The sequence below is a fragment of the Colletotrichum lupini genome, chromosome 1 (assembly GCF_023278565.1).
Source record: "Colletotrichum lupini chromosome 1, complete sequence".
NCBI lineage: Eukaryota > Fungi > Ascomycota > Sordariomycetes > Glomerellales > Glomerellaceae > Colletotrichum > Colletotrichum lupini.
The window spans coordinates 6,560,344-6,573,385 of NC_064672.1; the positions used below are offsets into that span (position 1 = coordinate 6,560,344).

Here is a 13,042-nt window from a genome sequence, read left to right on the forward strand (position 1 = left end):
ACCTCTTCGATGAGCGATCGGGTAGCGTGCTGTAGGTGAAGACGCTCCTTAGCCGCCAACATCTCCAAATAATACGAGTTTCTCTATCCAGATAATCCAGATAGTTGTCACGGGCGTGGAAACAAGTTACTGGCTAATTCAAACTGCCGTAGCGGAACAAATGCGTCTACTGGCACTATTGCATGTTAGTTTGTGCTGGGAGTTCCCTGTCTCTTCGAAAACTACTGGACTTGAAAACAGTAGATACATCCATATAAATGGAACCGTTTCATCTTTCGAATACCAACGAAGAGCAGTCCCTTTGTCATGAAGCTGCGAAGCGAAAGGTGTGGTACACATAGGCGGGATACGCTTTGGGCGAGGATATCCTGCCAGCAGCTCCCGCTATTCTGCCCCCAGGCTGTGGCTTGACCTCCGCTGCCTCCGAGCCCGGAGCCCAGCTGCCCACCTACCTACTTACCTACCTACTACACTTACCTCTAACTACCACTTCGTCGACCTCGCCGTCGCTACCGCTACCGCTACCGCCGCCGTTAATTAAAGCTATTCCTAACGTTAATATACCGGAAGAAGGGAATAATCGCAAAGTTAACGATCTTTTTATTTATTAGCGCCGTTAATTACGATAAATACGGTTATATAAAGTACGACTACCTACTTTACGACTAGCGCTTCTTTACCCTACCCGAGGCTAGAGTAGTACTTAACGAGGCTATTTACGAAATAGTAGTTATAATTAAAAGTAATAACGCCTCGTAGAGTTAACCTACCTAAATAAGCGTTATAAATCCTCGACCTCGTTTATAAACTACCGCTAGCAGGCCGCTACTAGCTTTTTAAGTAAGTTAATTAAGTAGCTAGGTAATTAGGCTAATTTAATAGAATCGTCGACTTAGGCTAATACGTTAACTTAGGCTAACGCGTCGATTACCGTACTTTTTACTAAAATAATTTAAGTTAATTAACAGCCTCTAATTAGCCTAACCCACTCGAATGCTAACTACGCAAAGCCTAGCTTACGTATATACCCAAGACCGGCGGTCGTGTGGCGGCCGCAGCCACACTTGGGGGCAGAATAGCGGGAGCTGCTGGCAGGATATCCTCGCCCTACGCTTTTCTCCACGCCTGGAGGACTACGCTCCTACCTTGTGGTTTTTTACGTAGCAACCCACCCGCTAACAACATCAGGAAAGGCAATTTCTAGCACTACTGTGTTGATTTTTCTATATGAGAGCCTCAAATTTCTCTGCGTTAGCCTAAAAGTTGCCAAGCAGCAATTTACTCTTTAGGCTGGGCTGTCATGAATATCTTGGGAGAAGATCTGATGTTTCCATATGGATGGTATCTCGGGAAAGAAACCGCGACAGGGGGGATTAAACGAGGTGATATGTAATCATGAATCTGAGGCCGTGGTAACTGATAAGCCAGGTATGTACCGATTGGAGAACACATACTATCTCGATCGACTTTTAAAGCAGCCAATCTAGGATGGACAGATAATACCTTCACTGACCTGGCGGTATCAGAAAGAGACTCACCTAGTTGGTGATATAATTACCCCATGGAGACATCGTAATGTAGTTCTGTGGAATCATCAGATCTATCGCATAATTTAGAGCGGGCCTACTAGATTGAATTGGAACTGGGAAGCACCAAAACTGTAAAGCTGGCATGTTTGTATTGAACACATGATCAGTATAAGACTTGGTCACCTTGAGTCTCCGCCATCAGTGCTTTCAATCTTCTTTTCCACGGGATTTCATCTCCAAGAGCAAAAGCCACCCCGAACCTCGCTGCTATTGTACAAATGTGATGTTCGCATATCGCAACTACGCAAGCCTACCATGTCCACCCCAACACTGTTCATTGCAATTAGAAAGCTTCTTACATCATCCTGAAGAAATTGGGTCGACTAAACCCGACTGGTTTTGATGCATACCTAGCAAGCCTGAACACCGTCGACGAGTTTTACTTCGGTTTAATGTTGCTCAACACGCTCCCGTAGACTGAACAGACAAACCCTCGATTGGGCCATTGGTGACGCTGACTTTACAGTCCCTACCCATGGCGAACTGCACATACGGTCCCTGGGGAATCGAAACACCTCCAGTGTCGCCAGCGCCGACACATCCGCCAGCTTGTCCTCCTCCAGAAGCGGTGAAGGCAAATCCGCAATTGCCTCTAGCCTGGGGATGAGCTTGGACCGTCGCAGCGCAAAGTGCAGCAAGAGCGAAGATGAAGCGAGCCATCTATTGTTCACTAAATTAGCTCTTGACCAGGTGTAGGCGTGACAAGGATGAACTCAAATTGAGGTTATTCGTTCAGAGGTTCAAGGCCTGGGGAGTGTGAAGTGTAAACAACGTTTTGCTTGGTAAAAGTGTAAGATAGTAAGGTCACGAGCCGATGGGATGAACTAATGGCAATCAATGGAGTTGACAACTTGTCTATTATATAGAGTTGACGGGTTCCTATTTCCAAACGCGGGACGGTCTCCAACTACCAGATTCCCGAAATAGCCGTTTAGCTATGGCGAAGTCGTGATCGCTGGCACAGATTGATTACCAGCCCCACTACCTTAGCGAGTTACAAATGGATTTCGCAGCGCAATCGTGAAGTGACATGACTAAGTCATAAACTTACATATATTAATAGCATGACGATCTACATGACCGAGGGAGCTTGAACCAACCACAAAGAACGATTGCTCTCGCTAAAGTTGCATGACTCTCTTGTGAAACTGCTTCTTCAAGTGCAACCGTCTGTTGTTTTCTTACCGCTTCTACAGAGAATAGGTAATTTGCAGCGCAAATCCCTTTCTACGGCAACAAGTCTGCCAAGTAAGTCGACCCACCCACTTTTGGCCACCCCCCCCCTTTTGGCCACCCCATTTCTCCATCCCAGCCACCGTATTAAGACCCTACCCACGATTTTCAAACTACTATAATAATTATAAAAATCGTCTAAATATAATTCTTTTTTATATACTTATTTATTAATATATAATAGTCTTATATACTAAAAATAAAGTTATTCGGGCTCTTGAGGCTATTAAAAGAGGTTTTTTAGTTAATTAGGCCTCGATTAAGTTCGGAGTTCTAAAGTTAACTCTTCGTAATTATAAAAGAGGCTACTAAACGAGGGTAATAGTATTCGTAAATCTCTAGAGGCTTCTTTTATAATAAGAAAACTAACTAGCTTAATAAGTTCGTATTTAATATAATCTAAGCGTTATACTAATTTATAAATAGCTTATAAAATTCGCTAAGCGAGTTTTAAGATCCTAGGGGGATATAAATCCTTTTAAAAAGAGATAAATAGACGCTTTTTTAAGGAGGAACTTATTAATTAAGGTCTAGAGAAGTCGTACTATCGATTCGAGGCGTCTAAATAGGGCTATTACTAATATAATTAAGTTATAGTTTAGATTACTTAATATATTAAAGATTAATAATATTAAATAAGCTAATAAGTATAATATAAATAAGACTAATATCCTAGAGGGTAAGGGATTTAATAGCTTAGTTTTAAGTAAAATAGAGATTATAATAATATAAAAAAAAGAGCTTAGTTCGCGTACTTAGGTATTTATAATCGAGTATATCTTTATTAATAGTCGAGCTATTAAACTATTAATTATATATAAGGGAAAGTCGGTATAGTAGTAGTAGTTTCTATTTAAACTTAACCCTTATACTAGTTAGGAGTTCATAGTAATAAATAATAGCTAAACGACTAATAAAACTGCCCTTAAGTAGTTAAAAATAGTATTCTTATTATAGACTAAGACCCCCCCTCTTAAGGGGCTTAATATATTTAATAAGCCTCGATTATTAGTTCTAAATAGTTATAAGAGTTATATAACGATAGAATTTATATAGGAATACTATAGAAATAACGTTTACTTACTATTTTTATTATTATATACTTCTTATATCCTCTAGCTATTAAATATAACTATTTTTAAACTTATTAAGTCTAAGTATAAGAAGGAGCTTAGTAAGGAGGATATAATAGATAATTCTATTATTATTAAAAAGCGGTACTTCTTAAGCTATTATTAAAAAGCTCGTTTAGTTAGTTTAACGTCGTTAAATATATAAAGTAAGTAAAAAGTAACTAGACTATATTCCCCTAGTATAGCTAGACTACTTACTAATCTAATAGTCCTACTTAACTTAGTTATATTAATTAAAAAGACCGTAAATGCTAAGTAAGTAACTAGTAATACTAAAAAAGCTATTAACTAGGTATTAGCGGCGTTTATTATTAACTAATTAATATTTAAAAAGGCTAACGAGCTCTGCGATTAGTTAAAGTTATTTATAAAGCTTAGTTTAGATTATAATACTTAATAACTATTATTTAAAAAAGTAAAAAAGGTATTTAGTAAGTAAGCTTACTATTTAGTAATATTTTAGTATTATATTCGAGTTCTAAAAGCTAAAATTAACTAATTAAGGCCGTAAAAAAAGAAGAGTATATTAATAAACTTAAATACTAGGTTCGTAAATATCTAGGATATATAGAGAGTTTAGGAGGACTTTAGTAACTATTTAGTTAGTCTTAGTCGACTCGTAGGGGTCGAATTACCTAGGGAGAATAATAACTATATTATTATAGTAGTAGAAGATAGTTAATTAATTAAGTGTAGTTAGTGGCGATGTTTTAATACTATGTTTTGATGGGGTGGCCAAAAGGGGGGGGTGGCCAAAAGGGGGTGGGTCGACTTAAGGAAATGAGAGAAGCCAAGATTAGAAAGTCGCTACGAAGACGGGTATTGAGGAGAATGCAGTGTCATTCATACCATCGTCAACGAATCGATAATCGTACCCGGGAACGAATATGGTACAGGTAAGTCCAGAATAAATGAGTCTTACCTTAATTCTTTTGGGTGGTGATGTTTCGATGACTCCTAATGGCACCTGCTGCATTAGTGGCTCATCTCGATGACGCCCGACAAAACCCTGAGCTGGAGAGGTTCAGCAACAAGTCCGGCAGCCCAACATTTACTTGTCATCTAGAGCTTAGGAACAAGCACCTTGCACCGACGGTAACTCTGGTGTGGCTATGTACCTCATCGATTCAGGAATCAGGGCCATGATCCATGAGCACATCAAGACATCAAGGCTGGACTCGGCCGCCGAAAGGGTCAAAGACCGCTGGGTGCTATAATCATAAGTCAGCTGCGTCAAAGTCTCAATTGGCCAAGTCCTTGGGTTCTTTCAATTGTAGCCGCTGATTGAGAAAGTCTCGATGTGCTCACGACGAATCACTGGGCCATAATCACTAGCTCGTACAGTCATCGGTCACTGTGATGGTCGGCGTCCTCTAATGCGGCTGCGCTGCTCAAGTTGCCGCCGTTGGAGTGGCTATGATCTTGGAAGGGACTATTAACACAATTCCGGCTCAAACGGTCAACATCCTCTGGAGTATCCAATCAATCATGGCCGGTTGGCCCAATGGCAAGGCGTCTGACTACGACTCATCAGTTATCAGGAGATTCTGGGTTCGACCCCCAGGCTGGTCAATATTTTTGATTTCCGATGCGGTATTTCCGTCTTTTTTTTTTTTTTTTTTTTTTTTTTGCGCTTGTGGACGGGGGCGGCGGGCCCGGCAAAATGGGTCCTTTTCGGGGCAGATTGTTGAGGTTCTGGCCGGGATTGGCTGGTAGTTTTTGGAGTAGTCCGTACATCGGCCCGGTGCGGAGGCGGGGGTTACGGGGACACGTTCATACGGTCGGTAGGGAACGTGGGGGTTCCGTTCGACTTGCAAGGGCGACCGGAAACGTCCCGGCCTACCTTGTCTTATACATTCGTGCAAACAGGCCCCGAGCCGAGAGAGTATCTGTCGGATGTAATCTGGCTCCTGTGTAATGCTAATCAATCGATGCTGGAGTTGCCATGGGTTGCCTAAGGTAGAATCCAACCAGATAAGCATCTCCTACATATGATGCCCACTTACGCAATAATTTGACCTTTTCTAAATACTAATCAGATAGTGGGATGTTGCGATAATACCATTGGTTGATACGTGCAATTCGTTCCCAGATACGGCAAGCCTTTCCACGGCCGATGGTTTAGGCCCCTTGGAACTCTAAAAAACAAAGCCGGCAGTCAATTCGGAAGACGTACGTACTGCTTCTTCAACCACCCGAGACGGTGAAACTCACGGAGCACTCTGCGATGTCTGCATCACCTCGGCAGTTGAAGCTTGCCTCGTGTACCAATTACCCCTCCCACCGGCGCGGTCTTCGGATAGCTCTTGTTTACCGTAGGCTGTGGCCTATGCCGCCTAACTATGCCCCGGACCCCCGGTCAAAGTTGCAATCGCACTTCTTATCCCAAAGTTTAATAAACACCGTTTTCTCCGACGAGCCTGACCGTACCGCAGCAAATTCTTCAACTGGTACCGATAGTCGGGTACGTCAAGACCAAGGTGTCGCTTTGGTCGGAAAGTTCCATAATCTTTTCGGTCACCTTTTGTACGAGGTAAGGTATGGTGGCCTTGGGAGGGAAGATACGAGAGGAGGAAGGTGGAAAGCTGCTGCGAGTCATGGAGCTATGCTTGCTGTGATGGCAAGTTTCCACATGTCATCGGAGGGGTCGGAACTGTTCCGGCAGCGCTGCGAACGCTATTATAAAGAAGCTCAGAATGAAGCTCTACAATCACACTGAAGCCGGAGGGTGGTTGCTAGATCCCAAACGCCAATACCAAGAGTAAATAGTCATCATCACAACAAGCCTCCCCAACATGCCTCTCCGCGTCCTCCTTACCGGCGCCAACGGCTTCATAGCCCAACACATCCTCGCCCAGTTTCTCGCAGCAGGCCACTCCGTTCGCGCCGTCGTCCGCTCCCAGTCCTCCGCCGACCAGCTCCACAAGACCTTCGCCTCCTACCCCTCCACGCAGCTCGACTTCGCCCTGGTGCCCGACATCGCCGCCCCGGGCGCCTTTGATACCGTCCTCGTCTCGGACCATGCGCCCTTTGACGTCGTCCTCCACACGGCCTCGCCCTTCAACTTCCGCAAGGGCAACTCTAACGCCGACTTCCTCGACCCAGCCGTCAAGGGCACGACCGAGATCCTACAGGGCGTGGTGCGCAAGGCGCCGACCGTGAAGAGAGTCATCGTCACGAGCTCCATGGCCGCCGTGATCGAGATCACCAAGCCCCCCATCTCCGACCCGCCCAAGATTTACAGCGAGAAGGACTGGCTCGGCGTATCGAGGGAAGACGCAGAGGCATCGACGCACCCCGCGATACCCTACGTCGCCAGCAAGAAATTCGCAGAAAAGGCAGCCTGGGCCTTCCTCTCCTCCGAACCGAAACCCGCCTTCGAGCTCGTCACAATCTGCCCGCCCATCGTCTACGGACCCCTCTACGACGTCTCGGCGACGGCATCCCCGCAGAACCTGAACGAGAGCAACCACATGCTCTACCAGAACTTCTGCGGGCCGTCACTTACCAAGGAATCGCCGGTCCCGCCTGAGATGCTGCACCTGTACGTCGACGTGCGGGACGTCGCGCGCGCGCACCTGCTGGCAGCGACGACGCCCGAGGCGGGCGGGAAGAGGTTTCTGGTGAGTCCCGGGGGCGTGTCGAACCAGCGACTGGCGAATATTTTGAGGGAGAAGCTGCCGCAGTGGGAAGGGCGGATACCAAAGGGGGACCCGGCCAAGACGGCGCTGGCGGAGGGCATGTTTGGGGTTGATGCGTCGTTGGCGGAGAAGGTTCTTGGGATGGAGTATAGGAAGTTGGAGGATACCATTGGGGATACTGCGGTGCAATTCGTCGAGCTTGAGAATCGCGCAAAGACTGCTTGAGCGGTGTGAAAATATTGGGTCCATTTGTATGTACTACGTCTTAGCGAGACTAGACTATTGGTACAAGTCTCTGGCTACAGTAACACGCTTAAAGTAGCATGTAATAAGTCTTCTGGAACGCTTGTTTGCCATCTTGTCGGGTTGATCAACTCTTGCCGAATTGCAGACTCTGCGTGTAACAGTATGAATGAAGGCCGTGTTTGCCCATCTCGCCCCCATGGCCGCTGTCCTTCATGCCGGAGAAGTAACCTCCGTGGTGCGGTATCTCGGGGAGGTTGATAGCGACTGTTCCCGCCTCCACCCTCCGGGCGAGGCTCTCGGCACGGCCTAGATCGCGGCAGTAGACAGACGACCCGAGACCAGCGTTGGCCAGGTTGACTCGCTGGAACAACTCGTCTTCCTCTGTCCAAGATAAGATGGGTACTATCGGGCCTGGTGGCATAGTCGGCATGGTTGGCTTGTGCGTGAGAGCAGAGAGAGGCGGTATCTAGCTCAAGATATTCGGGAAAAGATTAGCCGGCTCACCAAATTGTTCTTCCTTGACCAAGATAGAGTCATCAGGAGGCTTTGTGACAATGGTCGGGGGTATCCAGAAGCCTTTGGAGTCTTCGGGATGGTCCGCAGCAATCATATTGAAGCCATTCTTCTTGTAGTGGTCATAAATATCCTTGACAACATTATACTGCATCTTGTTCGAGACGGGGCCGAACAAACTGGGTGCGTGGGCATCCTTGGTGATGACGTATTTCTCGGCAACTGCGCTCTTGAAGGCATCCAGGAATTTTTCATACACCGAATCGTGGACGTAAACTCGCTTCGTTGCGACGCACATCTGCCCGGCGTTGAAGAAGCATCCTTGCGCGACCTGTCCTGCCACCTTTGCAATGTCAATGTCGTCAGTCACGATCGCCGCGTCGTTGCCCGCTAGCTCCAAGGTCAAGCGCTTGAGCGTCTTTGCGCAGCTCGCCATGACGCTCTTTCCTGTGGCAATTGTCCCGGTGAAGCTGATCTTGGCGATGCCTGGATGCAAGGTCATTGCGATACCCAAGTCGACGCCGCCGTTGACTACCTGTACGACACCGGGAGGAAAGACGTCGATGAGCAGCTCGATGGATTTCATGACAGAATACGGAGTGAAGGGCGAGGGTTTGACGATGATGCAGTTGCCGGTGATGAGCGAGGATGCCACTTTGATGTTTGACAAGATGAGAGGGAAGTTCCAAGGACAGATAGCCCCCACGATACCCAGTGGTTGGTGAGTGGCGACGATCTTGATGTTGTCGTCCTCGAAAGTGACTTCATCTTCGAGGTGAACATTTGCTGTTAATTGTAAGTATGAGCGAGTCAACTCAAGAGAACAGTGCAGGCATACAATAGTACGAGGTTTGATTGCAAGTATTTGTGATTTCGATGTCGGCCATGAGACTCTAAACGCCACGAATCATCAGTATCTTCATCATTGGATTGATTTCATGATAAAGGTTATGGTATTACCGATTTCCCCGTCTCTTTCATGACGATTTCTTTCAGCTCATCCTTGTGGATGGTATAAACCTCCACAATCTTGCGCAAGAGGTTGGATCTCTCTTCGATCGTAGTCTTGGACCAAGTCTTGAGGGCCTTCTGAGCGGCTGCAACGGCTTCCTCGAGATCCTGCGTCGTGGCAAGGGGAGCATCCCAGAGCGGTTCCTCGGTGCGGGGATCTGTGCATTGGTGGTGGTTATCGCTCCCACGGCGCTCGCCGTTGATGACGTTGTAGAACTTCATGTTATCCGCTGTCGAATCAAGCAGGTATCCCATGGCTGCGGAGAGTTCTGAAGAGGCAGATATGCCAGCTTAAGAATCGACGTGTCGGCAAAGCTATATCTACTCTCTACCTCGGTCATTGCACCGTCGAAGAACCAAAAACTTGTCTCAGCCGGTATAGCTGGAACGCAGCCGAAATGCCACGCTGCTCCATGTTCCTGCGGAGAAGGGAGGGGTTCGAGCTATCGGCGATGTCAATCGGCCTTAGGCGTTCCGGATTTGGTGCCGGGCTGCTGACACGGCGGAGGATTTAGGTTTGACGGCAGTTGAGATAGACAAAGATGGAGCCGCGGGGGGCCTGCAATAAGCAACTCTCCCCGTTCCTCAGCCCGCATCCTCTGGGGTAAGCAATATAATCTTGGAAGGATTTGCCGGGGATCGGGGTAAAAGAGTTGTGTGAACGGCTGGGGATAGATGACAGAGGTTGGTGGAGGGGGTTTGTCAGCGCCGGAGTGTTGATGAATCATTCTCGGTGACGGAGGGCTGGGATGCCTGTCTGTCATCTAATCATTTTCGGTGTATATCGGTGAATATCGGTGAGCAGAGGTGAGCGTAGGTGAGCTTTGGGTTGGGAGCATCGCTTCATCCTCACCGAGGTAAGGTAGACTTGGTTGCGGAGCGTGGATTGAGCGTTGTATACCTATGACGAGCCACGTGCCGACCGATCCCCGTTGATGCGTACAGTATAAGCTACAGAGTCGCATAGCATCTCTGAGTGCATTCGACTCGTTGGATAAGGTACAATCGTACATCGTATGCAGAGGTTCAAGATGGGAATCGGTGCCAAATGGAACAAATTGCATGTCTGGACCTTCTGGCGATGCAGGCACGCAGGGTGGAAGATGCCGACCAAGGGGAAACGGAGCCGGCCGACAGAGGGGCCGCTGGTGAACGGCATGAAGCGCAGCGGGGCTGCACGGATCTTTCAGTGCTCATGGCTTCAACTGAAAGACGATGTCTGCCGGGGGCAAAGGTAGGGTCAATATAATATGTCAAGTAGTGGTTGATTCTTCTAGGTAATATAGGCAGAAGCCCTTAATATAGGCAGAAGCCCCTATATATAGTTATAGCTAGTTACTACTAGTTATAATATATAGCCTATAACTATATAATATAATAGCCTGCCCCCTAATTAAAATTTTATAACGTCCTTATTACTTATATTCCCTAATTATTTCCTTTAAATATAACGTTATTATAATATAATACTATTATAATCGTTATAAATATATTACTTAAAATATTCTATAGTAGTTATAATTATTATACTTAATAATATAATACTTTAATAATAAGTTACTAAGTTATCCCCGTAATTTAGTATCGAGATTGCGGAGTACCTTTTTATAAATTATCTTCTACTCGTTATTAGGAATCGTTATATTAGTTATTTTTATTATATAGTTTATTTCTTTTTATTATCCTCTTTTCTATATCTCTTATTAAAAAAGAATTATCCTCGCTTTATTATTTATCGTCGTTTTAATAGTAATCTTTTATATAAACTTATAAAATTCTTTATTATTATCTTAGATTAGGGTTATATTATATTATAAAATTATATCCCTAGGCTTCTCTTTCTTAATTAGCGGTTACTTTAATTATTTTAAAAGTAGGTATTAAGGCCCGGGAGTTGTATTAGTAGTTCGAGGTACTAGCCTTTATTATTTATAAGTAGTAAGAAGCGTATTTAGTATATTATCGTATTTAGGTTCTATAGAATTATAAATAGTAAGGTATTTTAATAGCTTAATTTAGTTAGAATAGTTATACTAATTTTTTAATAGGTTAAGGCTATATAAATATATTATTATTATAATTTCCTTAGCCATTACCTCTTTTTTAGTAGTTTTATATAAAGCTCTATATATAGGATATAATAATAAGTCGCTTTTTTTTTAGCTATTTATAAGCGTTTAGTAAAGAGTTATTATAACTAAAATTTTATTAAACTCTAAGAAGATAATATTATTTAAGTCGTTATTAAAGAATATTATAGCGTAGTATAGGCTATTATAATTCTTTTTATATAGCTAACTTTATTATATTAGCTTAGGAGTTAAGTAGTGCTACTTAGGTATTATTTTATTTAAAATAAATATACTTAGATTAATTCTAATTAGTTATATTAGGGGATCGTTAAGAGTCGGCTTTAAGAGTACGGGTATTTTTTTTAATAAATCGTTTTAAAAAGGATTTTTTTATAGAGTTATTACTTTTAGCTTCTTATTACCCGTATTTTTTATTTTTTTAGTCTTATGTTTTTTTTTTATTAATAGCTTCTTATTAAGTAGAATACCGTCGTTAGATTCTCTTTTATTAAACTCCTCGTTACTAATCCCCTTTTCGATTTTTAAAAAATCGTTATCGTTATTTAATAATAACTTTATATTATTAACTTTTTTATTCTTAACTTTTAACTCTATAAATAATAAGTTATTATTAATCGTAATTAGGGTTTAAGCTATTATCTTCTTTAGCTAGGATAGTAGTTTCTCGTTTATTTAATTTTAGATTTTTTAAGTAGTATTATTTAGCGTTATGGATAGTTAGGTATTAAATATTCTAAGTCTTTTAGGAAGTAGGTTTATAATAAATAGGTTATATATACTAAATAAACTAGCAAATCCCTTACGTCTAGTCTCGAGTCCGGGGTCTTCTTTATTTACTAAGCCGTTATCTTCGTTTCCTACTTTAAGTAGTCCGTCGTTTTTATTTTTAATAGCTAATAAGTATTATAATAATTTAGAAGCGTTCGTACGATCGATATTAAGGGTTATTAAATTATTAGGATTATTAATAAACGTTTAGTTAGTACTTTTTTTATTATATACTTAACTAGCTAAGTTAGTAAGGCTATTATTAGTTTTATTTAGTTATACTATTTTAGTATAAGTATATAGAGGGAAAGAAAAAGATATAGCTAAAGTAAATAGAAATAAGGTTTAAATAGCTAGCTATAAGTAATATAAAGTCGAGATTAAATAATAAGTTCGATTTTTAGCTTTAGGTAGGTACTTAAAATTAGGAATAGTTAATACTATCTTTTATTATAAAAAGGAATTATTATTTAGCTAAATTAAATATTCTTCCTCTTATAGTAATAGATACCTCGTTACGATAATTTTATAGGGAAGTTCTAATTACTATTTATATTATTTACCTAGTCCCTCTAATTATAATAAGAACTATAATCTATTCTTATTTTATTAAATATTAATAATTTTCTTTAGTAAATTAGTAAGTAAAATTACTATCGGTATTAGTAGTACTCGTTTATAAATATTAAGTAGTAGTATTAGTTCTAAGTAGTTAACTAAGATGATATCGTATATTTTTATATATTAAAGTAAGTCGAGCCTATATACGAGTTATCTAACCCGTTCGAGGATCGTAAAAGGCCTAGTATATTATT

At 42.6% G+C, this 13,042-nt stretch overlaps 4 protein-coding genes and 1 non-coding gene across 5 annotated transcripts; 2 read left to right on the top strand and 3 right to left on the bottom strand.

Moving 5' to 3' along the window:
• Nucleotides 1-1,692: 1,692 nt before the first annotated feature.
• Nucleotides 1,693-2,249, bottom strand: CLUP02_01891 (uncharacterized protein; the record flags this gene model as incomplete). The annotated part of the gene is made up of 2 exons (XM_049280927.1): nucleotides 1,693-1,793; nucleotides 2,021-2,249. 2 exons carry the CDS (start codon nucleotides 2,247-2,249, stop codon nucleotides 1,693-1,695), a joined length of 330 nt encoding a protein of 109 aa, XP_049136884.1.
• Nucleotides 2,250-4,751: 2,502 nt separating this feature from the next.
• On the bottom strand, nucleotides 4,752-6,554 carry CLUP02_01892 (uncharacterized protein; the record flags this gene model as incomplete). Its single annotated transcript, XM_049280928.1, has 7 exons — nucleotides 4,752-4,969; nucleotides 5,039-5,166; nucleotides 5,274-5,286; nucleotides 5,311-5,424; nucleotides 5,598-5,875; nucleotides 6,170-6,260; nucleotides 6,410-6,554. The coding sequence occupies 7 exons, from the start codon at nucleotides 6,552-6,554 to the stop codon at nucleotides 4,752-4,754; spliced, it is 987 nt and encodes a 328-aa protein (XP_049136885.1).
• Nucleotides 5,446-5,527, top strand: CLUP02_tRNA013. Its single transcript has one exon. It is a non-coding gene; the product is annotated as a tRNA-Arg (tRNA).
• Nucleotides 6,555-6,750: 196 nt separating the features above from the next.
• CLUP02_01893 (NAD dependent epimerase/dehydratase) lies at nucleotides 6,751-7,821 on the top strand (the record flags this gene model as incomplete). The annotated part of the gene is made up of 1 exon (XM_049280929.1): nucleotides 6,751-7,821. One exon carries the CDS (start codon nucleotides 6,751-6,753, stop codon nucleotides 7,819-7,821), a length of 1,071 nt encoding a protein of 356 aa, XP_049136886.1.
• A 145-nt stretch (nucleotides 7,822-7,966) lies between these two features.
• Nucleotides 7,967-10,525, bottom strand: CLUP02_01894 (aldehyde dehydrogenase; the record flags this gene model as incomplete). Its single annotated transcript, XM_049280930.1, has 8 exons — nucleotides 7,967-8,253; nucleotides 8,347-9,141; nucleotides 9,194-9,248; nucleotides 9,316-9,656; nucleotides 9,724-9,809; nucleotides 9,868-10,130; nucleotides 10,220-10,267; nucleotides 10,322-10,525. The coding sequence occupies 8 exons, from the start codon at nucleotides 10,523-10,525 to the stop codon at nucleotides 7,967-7,969; spliced, it is 2,079 nt and encodes a 692-aa protein (XP_049136887.1).
• Nucleotides 10,526-13,042: the final 2,517 nt, after the last annotated feature.